Genomic DNA, 15846 nt, shown 5'->3' with positions numbered 1-15846 from the left:
GGAAAAAGGACTGATGGACATCTCTGCTGGACACCTCTGCATGAGGGACAGGGCCTGAGAGCTCTGAGCTGGGGGGACAGACAGACAAACAGCTCCTCATGAAGGCCAGGAATGTCATGCTCTGCATCAGGGCCACACTCTGGACACAGGATTTGGGAAGGGTTGGGATTGTGCTGGAAAAGGCTGAGCCCATTCTCCCAAGATCCATCCACTCTCTCCTGAGTGATTCCTAATGGAAATCCCTCTGATCAGCCCCAAAATCCTGATGGACCCCACAGAGGGGCTGGGGCTCTGCACCACAGCTCCCAGCCCATGAGTGTTGGTGTGCCAGAGCCCAGGATCACTGCCACAAATCCTGGTTCCACATTCGGTGTTCTCCTGCTCTGCAGAGCCTGAGCAAGCCCCAGGACCAGAGTTAAACCACCAAACAATGAAAAATGGGTTGCAAACCAGCTGAGAGCTGTAAAAACAACCAGCTTTGGGGCATGTGGGCTTTTCCAGATCCAGAAAACAGCTAATTCAGTGTGCTGAGGATTGGTGGGAGGAAGGGCAGAGGTAAAGGAAACCAGGCAAAGCAACTGCCTCAACTTCACAACAAAACCTCAACAAAACCTCATTATTTTAATCCTCCAATCATCAAACCCAGGCCTGTGGCTCTACAGCTTCACAGTTTGTGTTACCAAAGCTCCAGGGGCTGGCTTTCACCTGTGCCAGATCCCACCACACCCAAATCCTGGGGCAGGTAATTTAACCTTACACTCACTGCAGGTGAAGAACAAGGCACTCATCAGTCAGGCCACTGCTTCTTTATGCAAATTCCTGAGCATCCAGACTTTGCCAGAGGGATTTTGGGGTCATCTCTAGGGTAACCTGAGTGTTGAGCACTTGCTGGACTCTGCATGAGCAAGCAGCCCTTCATCCTCCACAATGCAGCCTTCAGAGGATGGTCAGTGCTAACCTGCTCTCTTTTCTGTAGAAAATTAATATTCCTGGGGCTGGGCAGTGCTCACCAGCTCATTTTTAGCAGAAATAATATTCCTAGGAATGGTCAGTGCAAACCAGTTCACTTTCAGCAGAATTAACATCCCTTGTTACGCAAACCAGTTGAATTAACAGTTAATATTCTTGGTGCTAACCAGTTTGATTTTCTGTAGAATTAATATTCCTGGGGCTGGGCAGTGCTCACCAGCTCATTTTTAGCAGAAATAATATTCCTAGGAATGGTCAGTGCAAACCAGTTCACTTTCAGCAGAATTAACATCCCTTGATATGCTAACCAGTTGAATTAATAATGTGCTAACTAGTTTGATTTTCTGCAGAATTAATATTCCTGTAGCTGAGCAGTGCTCACCAATCCTCTTTTCTGCAGAATTCCTGAATTCTGAATTCCTGTAATCACTCTGTAGAGTTGCAGAGAGGCCATTCCAAGACCAGGGAAGCTCTTGGATCCTCACTGGAAGATGCTCCACGTGCACCAAGCACGACCCTCTCCCTAGAACCTCTCCCCACAGTGCCAAGGCTCACCTTGAAGGACTGCACGAATGTCCAGAGCAGGATGCGGATGGTGTAGCCCTGGCGGAGGAGCTTGATGAGCCTGGCTGCCCGGAAGAGCCGCAGGAAGCTGAGGTTGATGAAGTTGTCCTGTGGAAAGTAAAGGTTTTGTGTCCTTCAGAAACGACCGCGATTCGAAACCACAGCCCGCAAAAAAGAAATTAAAATTACCAGCTTCACGATCTAAGCAGCAAATCGGCCACCAGAAAACCTTCCAAAAGAAACATTCGTCAGTGCAGATCACTCCACATGCAGCAAGAATGAGAAAACCCCTCTCCACAAGAGCCCTCCCCTCTGCAACTGGCTCAATGAGAGAAAAGGAAAAGGCCCTGTCACGCTGTCCTTGGAGGGCTGGTTTGCTTAGAGCAAGGTAGATTTTCTCCCCCTCAAGACTCAAGAGGGGGGATGGTGCCAGATTTTCATTTTGAAAAGGAATGAGGTTGGTTGAAAGTCTTGGTCAGCTCATTTTCGACAGGGAATTGAACTTAAGCCAAGACACTGGCAAGGGACTGTCCTTGACTGGAAAGAAAGGCACTGTCCAGTGAAGATTCAAACATCCTTGGTAGAATGAGGATGTTTTCCAACCTGGAGGTTTCCAGTGTTTGTACAGCGTGGAACTGGACAGGTTTGCCAAGGAGAAACGGCACCAGAAGATTGTTTGGAAGATGGATCAAGGGCAGCGAGTCAATTGGGGAGGTGGAGCTTTCACCAGCAGGAAGATGCCTTAGGAACCTGCTGGTTTTCCAAATTCTCGTTAAATGTGTCTGCACAAGTGGATCAAAGAACTGCTGGAGGCAGGTTCTGATTTTCATTTGTTTTCTAGGATTTTCCCCACCCCTCACCCCATTTTGTTTTTTCTTCGGGGAAAAGAGGATTCTTGCCCCAATGAGCTAATCTAGAGAGGGTTCTTTCCAAAACAAAACATGCAAAAGCCAGATCCCTCTTGCCCTCCTATTTTAAGGAGATGAAAAATTATTCCCTTGTTCCATAATTAACTTTTTTGTGCATCTCTGATCACAGCCACTTATTTGACTGAGTGAGCTAAAGAGAGAAAATGTTCCACTTTAAACTATTGAGCAGTGAAGCAGCAAATATAATCATAAGGAGCTCTGCTTGGTAAAGATGAGCAAAAATTTCCCTTAGATTATTGTTTTACCAGAAGTCACTTTGAACTGACCCACATTTCTTGCTCATTTGGCTACAGAGCTCATGCTGAAATTGGGGGGCTTGTTGGATCTATGGATTCTTTCAATGCCAGCTCAGTTTTGGGGCCATTAGCATTGCATTCCACCAATCCCATCAAAGAGTTCCAGAACTCAAGTCTCAGGCATGCACTCGGTTTCTCTCAGGTTAAAAACACAAGCAGCTCAGAGTTAGGCACAGACCGAAAATCAGACTCGATCTTCAAATAAAGAGAAAAGAGAAAAGCACAGGAATGTTCAATGAAGGAGCAGACAACACTGAGCTCATTCAAGCCAGCAACAGAAGCCATCTCTGGCAGGCAAAGCACGAGCGAGGATTCCCCTGGGTTGGGCAGTAGAACAGGCACTGAAAATGTCCAGTTTGTCTCAGCATCAGCTCCAGGTTTGTTTTCACAGTGCTTACCTTCCCTTCACAACAGTCCAGCTGCACTCACCTGAGCAGGGCAGGGCCAGGGAAGGGCCCTGGGGCAGAGCTGGGGCCCAGCTGGGCAATGGGGACCATCACTAATGGGGTTCTTCTTCCCACTGTGAGCCAGGCCCAGGGCAGGGCAGAGGTTTAACCATGAGCCCTTTGAATCAGGAACATCTCTCCAGTGGGAACTGGATCAGCCCTCATGTGTAATGCTGGCAGAACTTGGGCCTAAAAGTCTGATTTTAACTTCAGAGCAATGCGCAAGCCTGATCTTTGCTGTGCACAATCCTTAGGCTCCAAGGAGGAGCAAGAGCACAGGATCCATCTCTGTGGGATCCTGTGGGATCTCCCTCCTCCCACATAACTGCAGCCCAGCAGCAGGAGCATTGTCCTGCTCAGGCTTTGCTAAAACCTCATCAGCACAGCTGCCAGGATGTTTAACACCTGCTTTGGGCTGGGCTCCCTGCAAGCTGAACTACCCCAGTGCTACCATGGAACAGGGATAGAAATGGGAAAAGGGTTCAAGATGTGCACTTAAGTCTGTGATTCCCCACTCCGTGGGATTTAGATAGACAAAAAGTCCACAGATTTATTTATTTTTCCCCATGTTGCCTATTTAACTCTGGCATTGACACTTCCTAAAGAGCAGTGAAAGCCTTGGCTCCATGTGGAGCCACTCCCAACGCAGGAAAATCCCCCTCCCACCACCCTGGGATGTTGAAGGGCCGTTCTCAGCACTGCCCGGAGAGAGAGGCCAGTTCCCCACACTGCTGGGGGCTGCAGGGGCTCCACGGGTGTGTGTGGCACCCTCAGCACCCCATAGACCAAACCCATCCTCCCACACACCTCAGCTCTCCAGGCAGCAATTGGGATGGCATGCAGCCAAAGGGGAAACTCCACATTGCTCTGTTTCTCAGGTAAAACAGTTTTTGGCATCAATTCTTCTCCCACTGAGCCACATCTGTGCCAGGCACATATCTGATATCTGGGTTATCAAAGTCATCATTTCCAGGTTGGTTTTTTTTTTGCTTTCCTGTTGCACAGATGCTCATGGTGCTCACAACAGGCACCAGAGCTTTAGGATTTTATCATCCATCTGAGAAATAATAAATTAGGATTGGAAAATAATTTCTTCCTGGCCTGACACTATTTTCCTGAAAAAGGAAGGGCTGGTACTGAAGGGAGCCTGAGGGTCTGGGCATGGCCAGGCACTGCCACCACTTCCCGCAACAGGAGATGGGCCATGCATCCCTGAAGAAAACTTGGGAGAGTGGGAAACAGGGACAATAAACACCTTTGATAAAGAGTTGCCCTTGAAGGCTGCCCCACCATGGCAGCCTGCTCTGTTATCCTTTCTTAGGTTGCTTTCATAGAATCCCAGAATGTTTTGGGTTGGAAGAGACCTTAAATCCCACCCAGTGCCACCCCTGCCATGGCAGGGACACCTCCCACTGTCCCAGGCTGCTCCCAGCCCTGTCCAGCCTGGCCTTGGGCACTGCCAGGGATCCAGGGGCAGCCACAGCTGCTCTGGGCACCCTGTGCCAGGGCCTGCCCACCCTCACAGGGAACAATTCCCAATTCCCAATATCCCATCCAGCCCTGCCCTCTGGCAGTGGGAGCCATTCCCTGTGTCCTGTCCCTCCATCCCCTGTCCCCAGTCCCTCTCCAGCTCTCCTGGAGCCCCTTCAGGCCCTGGCAGGGGCTCTGAGCTCTCCCTGGAGCTTCTCCTCTCCAGGTGAGCACCCCCAGTTCTCCCAGGCTGGCTCCAGCCCTGGAGCATCTCCATGGCCTTCTCTGGACTCCAGGATCATCATGTTCTGCTTCTTTGGGGGGTCTCCAGAGTTTTCCATGCTAAAAATCAGGAAAGCCACAAAGAGCAGGGCACAGGCACTGCCTGGATCTGTCCCAGTGCCTTCAGCAGCAGAGTGGTTTCCTGCCCAGCACAGGAGCTGCTCCCTCTGTCCACAGGGATGCAGAAGGAGCAGCAGGAAGAGGCCTCTGACCAAGCCAAGAATGGGATCACTCAGCAAGCTTTAGGACTTCTCTTCATCTGGCATCAATAAAAAGCACCTTATTAATTAATTAATTAAGGAATTACTGATGAGGAAATAGCTGAGTTCCCATGTAAATGTCCATGGTATTGTCAGCACTGAAGATCTCCTGAATCTTGCACAGGGTCCTGCCTTCATCTGGAGTTTGGGGAATCCACTGCTGATTTTAAGAGGTTGAAGATTTTTCCCACCCTCGTCTGTGTCTCGAGGATTCTGCCTTGGGAGGGACTCCCTATCAGTCCTTCCATCCTGAGTCAGGAATGCTGGAAAAATTATTTTGTGTGTGATACCCAGAACTCTCCTCATTCCCTGCTTGACAGAATCACAGAATATGCTGAGCTGGGAGGAACTGAAGGGATCCACCAGCCCAGCCTCTGTCCCTGCCCAGACCCCCCAGTCTTTGATCAGTAACAGGGACAGCAGCCAAAATTCAGCAAACTGGTTTTTCCCTAATACAGTTCACAGCTAATGCCAGAGCCCTTTTCTGCACTGCCTGGGCCAAGTGTGCAGCAAAGTCTCCAAATTTATCCTGAGTGCTCCCACACATCTGGAAGGGATCCAGCACCACGGAGGATTCCCTTCTTGGCTTGCACTGGGCAAGCTTTGAACTTACACACTGTCTTTTTCTCTGCTGCATGCCAGCAGATAATTCCCCCCCAGGACCCTCCATGAACATGCATGGAGCTTCTGTGCAGCCTGGAAATAAAAATTCACCCTGATTCCTTTCTTAACAGCAACTGTGCAACAGGAAACGCGGATGTTCACAGATCTAAGAGCTGGTGTCAGGTGGCTGAGCAAGGATTTTTGAGAAGCTTTTGGCCTCATAGCCAAAATAATTAAGAATGGAAATATATATATATTTCTGATCGCATTTTCCTTTATGGATTCTCTTTTGTTAAACTGGTGATTTTCAAAGATAAAGGTCAATATTTCTGAAGGCATTTTTGGAATAAATTTGCCCTTTGGCACTGAATTCCCAGTGGGATCTGGTTCCTGGTACTTTTCAGCTATGGTCATAACATGATGTAATCATTTTACTTGGAGTTTTGGGTTTGCATCCAGTGACTCTCTACCATGGTGGCAAAATGGGTTCATTCTTTGGGTTGATGTCACAGAGAATTTTCAAATTTAAGATCCTTCTTTCCCATAATTTTTGATTTGAAGGAAGCAAATCTGCCATCACCCCAATAATATTTTTGCCTTACAATACACAGGTTAAAACCCCTGTAAGGCTGTCAGGTGCTTCCTTCAGCAGAAAGCTCTATCCTCTCATCCAAAAAGAAGCCAAACCCAGTTACAGAGAGCTGAATTTGGTACCACCACCTCCAAACCCCAGCGTTTCCAGGTGCAGAACATCCTTCCCTGGCCATCTCCTCCCATTTCCCATGGAAACAAAGCAAGTGGCAGTGTCCCCTTTGGCACAGGGGTGGCACAGGGAGCAGGGACAGGCTATTGGCAACTGCTCAGGTCACCAATGAGCCCAGGGAGGGAGGTGCAGGGCAGAAGCCACTTTGGGGCACGCTGCAGTGAGGCTTTTCCACCAGTGCAATCAGAACTCTCATTAAAAAAAAAAAAAAAAAAAAAAACCAAAAACATATCAAATCAAAGAAAAACGAGAGAAAATCAAAGCAGAGAATTTAAAGAATTGTTTAAATTCAATGAAACCAACCGTGTCCTATATGTGATGTTGTCATGGATGGATATTTGCAAGATTATTTACAAAGTTTTATATTTGTTTTTGAGCAGCAGGTGCACAACATACAGACGGAGACATGGTTTTCGCATTGTATGTTGATTGGATGGCGTGATTCAGCAGGTAGATAAGGAAAATAAGGAACAAAAACAGGAAACAAAAGAGAAAATGAGTAATCAGGACAAGCAAAAAGGAAACTCTGAAAAATTTAACTGGAAAAAAACCGTTGGGCTATAGGGGGAGGTGTTATTTTATGGGAACTCCAGAAATAAAAAATGCTTCGAACCAAAAGGGATTCGGAGATCCTTGAGGTAACACAGACAGTGCAGTTGTTATTTGCATTTCAGTTTGTAATGCAAATCTGGAGACAATTCACAAACACTTCTCAGGATGGCTTTTTATATTTCCAGGCATAGAAATAGATGTCAGTTTGCTAAACACCCACTCAGCCTCCCAAGGCCGACTGTGTCCACAAGGACACCTTCTCCTTAATCCCACCTCTTTTCCCTCATTTACTGAGGGTAAAAAAAACTGACATTCATGCTTTTGCCTGAGGAAATAAAAAAATAGATATTCCACTACAATCACAAAGTAAATTACATGTGACATGATCAGGAAAATTAAAACAAAGCAATTAATCCACACATTTCTTTTCCTTTTGTCTTTACTTCTCAGAGGGTTAAAGGTACCAAACAAGGCTGGTGGAAGCCAAGTCCCTCAAGGTGAGGCCACCCAGGATTATTTATTTACCTTTGGAGAACACTTCTAGCTGGAAAATATGGAGGAAAACAGTGCTGTGGCAACAATTTGTGAGCCTGAGCTCAGTGTCCTACCTAGGAAATATCTCCACGGGGACCTGGAGGGTGCTGGGACAGGGACAGCTGCAGGCTGGCACTCAGGGTCACCTTGTGGCTGTCACCTGGACTTGCCAGCTGAGGAAACTCCATGGCAATGGCTGCCAGGAGGGATGGAGGGACTGAAGGGGCTGCCCCAAGCTCTGCCCAGCTGATAGGTGTTGAAGATTGCAATGCAAGATGTTTTCCATTACCATCTGTATGCCAGATTGTCTTTTGTCAAGTGGGCAGTTTGCCTTATCTCTCTCTTTGAGTGACCACAATCACTCCTCCCTTGGGAGGGGACATCTGCTGATAACAGCTATTGAACGTCACTGCATGGCTGATAAGAACGGTAACATCCCATTGGGAGATGCCCCGCCCAGAGGGAGGAGCCAAGCATTGCTACCCAGATATAATCCAGAGGTTTGAGACACCAGCACGGCTTTCTGCACTGGATTCCCCAGAGGAACAGCAGCTGCCTCTCCTTCCACTGGATCTTCAGAGGAAGAATACATCCTTCTCTACAGGATCCCTGCTCCAGCAGAACCACCCCTGACACTGCAGGAGGGCTGCAGCCACATTTCCAGTGGGACTGCCACCAACACCCTGACCCACAGGGTGTCAGGTTGGGTTCTGACTGTGTCAGTGTTGTTCAGTGCACTGCATTGTTTATTTTATACTTTTATTTTTTCTTCCCTATTAAAGAACTGTTATTTCCTGCTCCCATATTTTGCCTGAGAGCCCCTTAATTTAAAATTTATAGCAATTCAGAGGGGTGGGGAGGGTTTACATTCTCCATTTCTGGGGAGGCTCCTGCCTTCCTTAGCAGACTCCTGTCTTTCCAAACCAAGACAGGAGGGGAGGCTGGAGCTGAGGAAGGCACATGGAGAAATGGCCATTCCCTGCTGAGGACACAGCTGTGGGACTGATCCAAGAGCTCTTCTCCTCTCTGCTTATTCCCTGCTCCAGGAGAGTGCCCTGAGGAAGATGAGGGGTTGGTTCAGCAGCAGCTGAGTGGATGCTCATCCCAAGCCTTTATTTTTTGCTCTGCCCTACCTGGAATTGCAAAGGGAGAGAGGGTGGGCAGAGGCCACAGCTGGGCTGTGCTCTGTGAGTGAGGCCCCTCCTGCTCCTCATCTTCATCCCTGCATGTTCACATCCTGCATCAGCTCTTTCAGCCCTTTTTTCCTGCATTTTTCTAAACTTGGTTCTATACTGGAACTATTGGTTCAAAATTGTATCAGTCTGGTTCTGTTGGTTCATTTTTCTGCATTGGTTCTTGTGGCAGCAGCTCTCTGGCCACAGAGAGAAACACAGACTTTCCCAGACATCAAACTGGGAAAGGCTGTGAGAAAATCAGAGAAAAGAATGAGAAACAATTCTTATCCTAAGCTGCTGCACCTGTTGTTGTGCACATGTGGAATGTGTTATGGAGATTTGTTCACCAAAGGGTGGTTTCTTAATTGGCCACTGGTGATGGTGTTTGGATTGAAGGACCAGTTGGGTCCACCTGTGTTGTGACTGTCTATAAGGGTGATGAGTTTCTTAATTAGTATAAAAAAGTGATTGCTCAGCCTTCTGAGAATCATGGAGTCAATGCTAATTATTATCCAGCTGGGGGCTTGCAGTGACAGGTTCTTAATACCAGAAGTATTTAAATCAGGTGAAATTGCAGTTTAACAAAATATCCCAAAGCTGGCCATGTGGGGTAGGAACAGAGGACTGCATTCTTCTGCTGCTTTTCCATCCTCAGGACTAGAAGGGGAAAATCACAAAATCTTGGAATGGCTTGGGTTGGAAGGGACATTAAAGCTCATTTTCTTTCCCCACCTGCCATGGGCAGGGACCTTCCACTGTCCCAGGTTGCTCCAAGCCCTGTCCAGCCTGGCAGTGGAGGGCCTGGTACAAAACCACATTCCACTGGCTGAAGTGCAATGAATTCCATGAGGGGCATCCTGCCAACTACCATGACCAATCCTGTTATCAGTCCTGTTATCAATCCCATTATCAGTGTGATCTTCAGGGCACCACTGCCAACATCCAGTGCCAGAACAAAGCAGGGGTGCTTAGGCCTGGCCATCAGTGTCACCTGCAAGCAAGGTGAGCTGCTCAGGGCACTGTGCAGATCCCTCTGATCCCTGTCCATTGTCCCTGGGGGAGGCTGGCATGGATGTGTGTGGCTTGGGGAAGCATGTGCTGGTGGCTGTCCCGTGGGGATGGACGCCTGCTGGAGTGAGATCAGGCAGGAGCTGCATCAAAGAAGTGCTGAAAACCAAGTTTAGAAAGAAAAGTGGCAGGGGATGATCACCCATGGGCAATCTCTGTCTGAAGGGAAAAGCAGAGAAGGAGATCTGGTGGCCACACAGAAATCAGGGAATTGTTCAAGTTGGAAAAGATCTCAGAAATTATTGAGATTCCCCCTGCACTGCCAAGGTCACCATTAAACACTGTCCCCAGGTGCCACATGCACACAGCTTTCAAATCCCTGCAGGGATGGGGACTCCACCTGTTCCAGTGCCTGACCACTCCTTCCATGCAGCAATTATTCCTAATATCCACCCTAATCTTCTTCTGAAGCAATCTGAGGCTGTTTCCCATTGCCTTGCTGCTTCTTACTTGGGGAAGAGATCAACCCCTCGAGGGTTCTGCAGAAGGGAGAGAATTTAGAGAGAGCAGAGACACCAAGGACTGAGAGCTCAGGGCTGGAGTGGTCCTGGGGACATCTGGCTTTTATATGAGAGATGTTTGTGATCAGCTCCATGTTGGACACTGCCAGGGGAATCTGGTGACCTCCTTCAGAAAATCCTCTCTTAGTACTGAATGGATTCAGTTGCTCATAAACCAAAAAACCTCTTCTTTCCCACCTAGAAGGAGAAGGGAAAGGCACTTGGATCCCAGGGAGCTTAGCCTTGTTGGAGTTTTAGGGGTAATTCCCACAACTCTGCAAAGGTTTTGATGCTGGAAATGTCTCAGAGCCCAGCCTGATCCAGTTCCCTGGCTGGGCCATCCTATGGTAGCTGGAGGGAGAGGCAATGTCCCATTAACTGAGCAGGGAAGGGCAGCACTGTGGCTGCTCCTTGCCTGTGAAATAGCTCCAAAGTTGAGGATTTTAGCAGCATGTGGGCTTGGTGTTGAGAAGTAGAAACCTTCCTGAAGGAGAAAACACCAGTCTGGGAGCAACCAGAGGCTCCCTTACCCTGTGTGAGCTGTCAGTGCTGCTTCCTCCCAGGAAAAGTGGCCAAAGTGGGGCTGGAAAAGCTTCAGTCTGGTTGTGGCTGACTTGCAAATATTTTCACAAATTTTCAAACCAAAAGTTTGGGTGCACTTGGCAAGAAAACACATCCCATGGCAGACGGAGTGGGGACAAGCACCCTGTGCCTTCCCACAGCACTCAGAGAGGGTGAGCTGAGTAACTTCAGCCTGGCTGCACTGAAAACAAAATCCAAAGCCTACAACATAGGATTCACCAGCAGATAAATGAACATCATTTGTATGGGGAGGAAAAACTGGGGGGGTTGTGCATTATTTTGTACCAAGGAGGTTAAATAAAAATGCATTTTGTTAGAAACAGTCACATGGTCTTCACCACCACCTGTAAAGGAACGTGAGGAGCACAGTTCTGAGCACACACTAAACAGATCTACAGGCAAACCCCTGGGACTGAGGAAAAAAGTTATGGTCAAGTTCAAATTCATCACATCTGATACATCATCAGCTCCAACATGCACTGGGACAGGAGAGGAGCAATTTATACATCAGGTAATATCAGACTGTCAGGGATTGAGACAGACATTGGCTGCCCTTATGGAAAAATCCTTCAGAATTTAATGATGAGTCTGGCCACTTTGTGAGATGTACAAGGCTTGTTAGCAGGGAAATAGCAGTCCTTGTAGGGCTGGCCAGAAATCCTATGTGAGAGCTGTTTGTTTATTCATTGCCCCACAGAGGTTTTGTGACAGGATCAGACTCTTCACCTCTTCCTTTCCCTATGTCCCTGTCACTTCCCTTCACCCTCACCCTGCCCTGAGACCCACACTGGGCAGGAACCCCAAGGGGCAGACACATGCCCTGCAAAAAACCTCCCCCATTAACACAGCAGAATCCCTTTGGTCTCTTCCCTCTCTAAATTCAGCAGGATTTTTCCATGAACAGGCAGCAAAGGCCTGGGGATGGAGTAGTTTGCTGCAGGAGAGAGGGAGCTGCTTCCTGGCAGAGTCAAGAGCACTTTGCTTCTCATCAGAGCCTTCCCTCTTTGGGGCAGACAGCTGTGCTCAGCTGAGCTCATGGAACAGGGTCAGCCAAGGCCATCATGACTCCCAGAGGCAGCTCCAGGGAATAAGGCTGGTAGGGAGAAGGTTCAGTGTCTTGACAGGGCACAGATTTGTTTATAAATGAAATAAATTGAGCAAACTGTACTTACCGCAATCTCTGTTACTAAAATATCAGTAATACTTCCCAACACTGTTACAAAATCAAAGACATTCCAGGCATCTCGGAAATAATTCTGCCAAATGAGAACACAAGGGAAATAGAAAGATCCAGGGGTTATTTTTTTTATTGCCAGCACAGGTCAGGGATTTTTTTGTTTGTTTGTTTTTAAATGTGCATCACGAAATGCGAGCATTTCGTTGAGAGAGGAAAGAGGTGGAAGGGAAGGAGGAAAGCACCTACCAACACACCAAAGGCAATGATCTTCAGCACACATTCCATGGAAAACATGGATGTAAACACAATATTCAGGCATTTCAGCATTTCTTCGTATGCTTCTGGAGCGTCATAGAACTAAAGCAGGATGGAAGAAGGGCTGTTACTGGAAGATCACTGACAGACAAAAACCTTGCCCAGCTGATTCCTGCTCATTTTAGTCAGAATTCTGTGCTCACTTTGAGCAGGATTTGGGGTTACAACACAATTATTCCTGTCTCTCTTGCTCCATCCTGTACTGAGGGGGCAGCTGGAATATCCCCAGCAGTGGAGACTGTTGCTGAGGGACATCCCCCTGTAAGCACAGCATGAACCAGGAGGGGGTAAAGGCGTTTTCCAACCCAAGGGACACGTGCAGAACTGTTTCTTCCACTAATATGGGGACTCCTTGATTGTGAAGATACTCTAAGACAGGCAAGGGATAGGAGGGGACATCATCCACCTGTGTCTCTTCCCCCACTCTGGATCACATCCCAGGAGCCTGATGCTGTTCCAAAATTGAGTAAATCTATTTTAAAGAATGATAGAATGGCTTGGATTGGAAGGGACCTTAAACATCATCCAGTGCCACCCCTGCCATGGCAGGGACACCTCCCACTGTCCCAGGCTGCTCCCAGCCCTGTCCAGCCTGGCCTTGGGCACTGCCAGGGATCCAGGGGCAGCCACAGCTGCTCTGGGCACCCTGTGCCAGGGCCTGCCCACCCTGCCAGGGAACAATTCCTCCCCAATATCCCATCTAAACCTACTGTGTTTCAGTTTGAATTTCCATGGCCTGACTGGACTTTGAGCAGCCCCAAGACCGTGCTCTGCAGGAGAAAGCTCAGGCTGGGCTGGAGATCAGGACCTGCAGATCCCAGTTCCCATCCCATGGTCACACACTCAAAGGGGCTGAGCCCAACCACCACTCTGCAAGGAAGCCCATGGTGGGATCTCATCCCAGCTAATCCACCTCCCTCAGGGGCCAAAGGAATCCCACCAGGCACATGGGGAGTGGTGGTTGCTCTGCTGAGACCCCCAGCTCTCAAGGTGAGAGTCTCTCCAGCCAACAGCCCAAAATTCCAAGATTCAGGAAGGTCCCACTCACCTTCATCATGAGGACGATGGTGTTGAGAGCAATCATGACCATGATAAAGTACTCAAAGGGAGGGGACACCACGAATTTCCACATCTTGTACTGGAAGGATTGCTTGTTCTGAGGCATGTAGCGGGTCAGGGGCTTGGCACTTATGGCAAAGTCTATGCAGGCCCTCTGCAAAACAAAAAGGGGATGAAACGGTGCCACAAAAAGGGCTGGAAGTCTTTATCCATTGGGATGTGGTTGGGAGAGTGAGCAGATCATTAATACCAAGTGAGTGCTGGCTGTTCCTGTAAAATGCAGCACAGATCCCCAAATCCTGATCCATTCTCCTGGAATATTTACCCTTTAACATTCCTATGCTCCTTGCAGTCCTACCACATTCTGTTAGAGCCCAGCTCCTCCTAGGTCCTGATCCCTTCCCACTTCTAAAAACATTTCCAGTTTCTCCTGATGGGTGATTATAGGAACCAGAGGATTGGTAAAGATGTTATTTGTTGTTTCTAAAAGGTATTGTGGAACTTGGGTGTGTCCTCACACACAGCAACACCCAAAGAGCTCAGAACGTTTCATAAAATGAGAACTGAATTTACCAATAAATCATCCACCAAAAGCACTTGGGGGAACTCTCAGAGATCCCCTTCACTGGCTATTTCTGTTCACTTTATTATGAATATAAAAGTGATAAAAATTTATTTCTACAAGAGGTTTTGATTCTGGAGCGTTTTCTCATCTTGAATTTACATAAAAATTGCAAGTCTGAAATCACTTTCTGCTCAGTTGGAAAATAACATGGGTAAAGCTCTCTAAATATTCTGCTTTATTTTGGACTTTTTGTTCATTAAGACAAACAAGGAACTAATTAAAAATCACTTCAAAATTCATCTCTTTTCATCAAAAATCAGGTTCCAGTTTCAAAATATATGAAAAGAGATGGTTCTTCCCAAAAGAGGCCATTGAGGCTGTGGGACCCTGGAGGAAGGATGCTGCAGATGCTAAAAATCTGCATGGATTGAGAAGGAAACTGGATACACCCATGGCAGGAAGATACACAGATGCCAGTAACTAAAGAAAAACCAGCTCAGGAGGTCCCTGAGTGGAAAACAATGGTATTTTTGGGGGCTTTAAAGAAAAACCTCACAGCTTCTTCTACCCTGGTCTTACACTCTTCTCAAGGCATCTCCTTTTGGCTGCTGCCAGGAGGAAAAATCCCAGCCAAGCACAAAACCAGTCTGGAGAGAGGAGTTTTCACAGTAGTTGAACCTCAGTTTGGTTTCTGAGGTCTGCCCTCAAGGTTTGCCTCCTTCTACCCCTCCACACTCGAGCAAACATAAAATCATGGAATGGTTTGGGCTGGAAAGGACCTTAAAGCTCATCCAGTGCCACACCTGCCATGGCAGGGACACCTCCCACCATCCCAGGGTGCTCCCAGCCCTGTCCAGCCTGGCCTTGGGCACTGCCAGGGATGGGGCAGCATCTGCCAGGGCCTCCCCATCCTCACTGTGGTGTGGTCCAGGGGAATGTGTGACAGTGGTTCCCAACAGGAAGCACTTGGGGGCTCTCCCTGGGGTTTGTTTTATGCAGAAGCTGAAACAGCCACTCATTTCTTTGCTCTCTACACCACACACCCTCCAATAACCACTGCTCTCCAATCCCCCCAGCACAGGGGGAGTGGGGATATCCACCAGTATCCAGCAGCTCTGAGCCCCTGGAACACCAACTCTGGAGTCACAAGAGGTGGGTACCTCGTTTTTCTCGAGGCTGCACTCTGACATCACTTTATCTCCTTGCTCCTGGAAGGTGATGATGATTAATGCCACAAAGATGTTGACAAAGAAAAAAGGGAAGACAACAAAATACACCACGTAAAAGATGGACATTTCCATCCTGTAGCCAGGGCTGGGCCCCTGTTCCTCGTAGGTGGCATCCACCGAGTGCTTCAGCACACTGCAAGCAAATGCAAAGAGAGAGGAAAGGTCAACACAATCCCTGGGAAGCACCAAGGACCCCCTGAGAATCACTCCCTGGCCTTCACTCTCATGCAGGGTTTTCCACATATGCTCAGGAAAAGCTTGCTCCCACCCACGAGGCTGGGAAGAAGTTTTCCTTGAGGATATTTTTAGGGAAACCCTTTGTTCTCACCATTCTGCAGAATGGTGATTTGCTGTGCCCAGATCCACTGATCCTCCCTGACCTCCCAAAGGGGAGAGGATCCAGCTGGATCTGGCTTCTCTTCTCTGGTCAACAGGGATGAAGTAAGAGTGGGGAAAGAGAGGTGTTGATGACATCCAAGTAGGGGAACACAGTGAGGGACTGGGAAAG

General features: G+C 48.2%; 1 protein-coding gene across 1 annotated transcript in view; it reads right to left on the bottom strand.

Annotated features, from left to right (window-relative positions):
• LOC132082091 (voltage-dependent N-type calcium channel subunit alpha-1B-like) overlaps window positions 1-15846 on the bottom strand; it is a 316197-nt gene that overhangs the window by 40119 nt on the left and 260232 nt on the right. Inside the window, exons 31-36 of the mRNA XM_059486140.1 lie at window positions 15270-15471; window positions 13534-13698; window positions 12417-12527; window positions 12166-12249; window positions 6886-6891; window positions 1525-1641 (exon numbers count right to left, since the gene is read on the bottom strand). Coding sequence (XP_059342123.1) covers window positions 1525-1641; window positions 6886-6891; window positions 12166-12249; window positions 12417-12527; window positions 13534-13698; window positions 15270-15471 — 685 coding nt within the window. The remainder of the gene's footprint in view (window positions 1-1524; window positions 1642-6885; window positions 6892-12165; window positions 12250-12416; window positions 12528-13533; window positions 13699-15269; window positions 15472-15846) is intronic.

The sequence above is a fragment of the Ammospiza nelsoni genome, chromosome 20 (assembly GCF_027579445.1).
Source record: "Ammospiza nelsoni isolate bAmmNel1 chromosome 20, bAmmNel1.pri, whole genome shotgun sequence".
Classification (NCBI taxonomy): domain Eukaryota; kingdom Metazoa; phylum Chordata; class Aves; order Passeriformes; family Passerellidae; genus Ammospiza; species Ammospiza nelsoni.
Note: the sequence above shows the minus strand (reverse complement) of the source record. Positions and strands in the feature narration are given on the sequence as shown.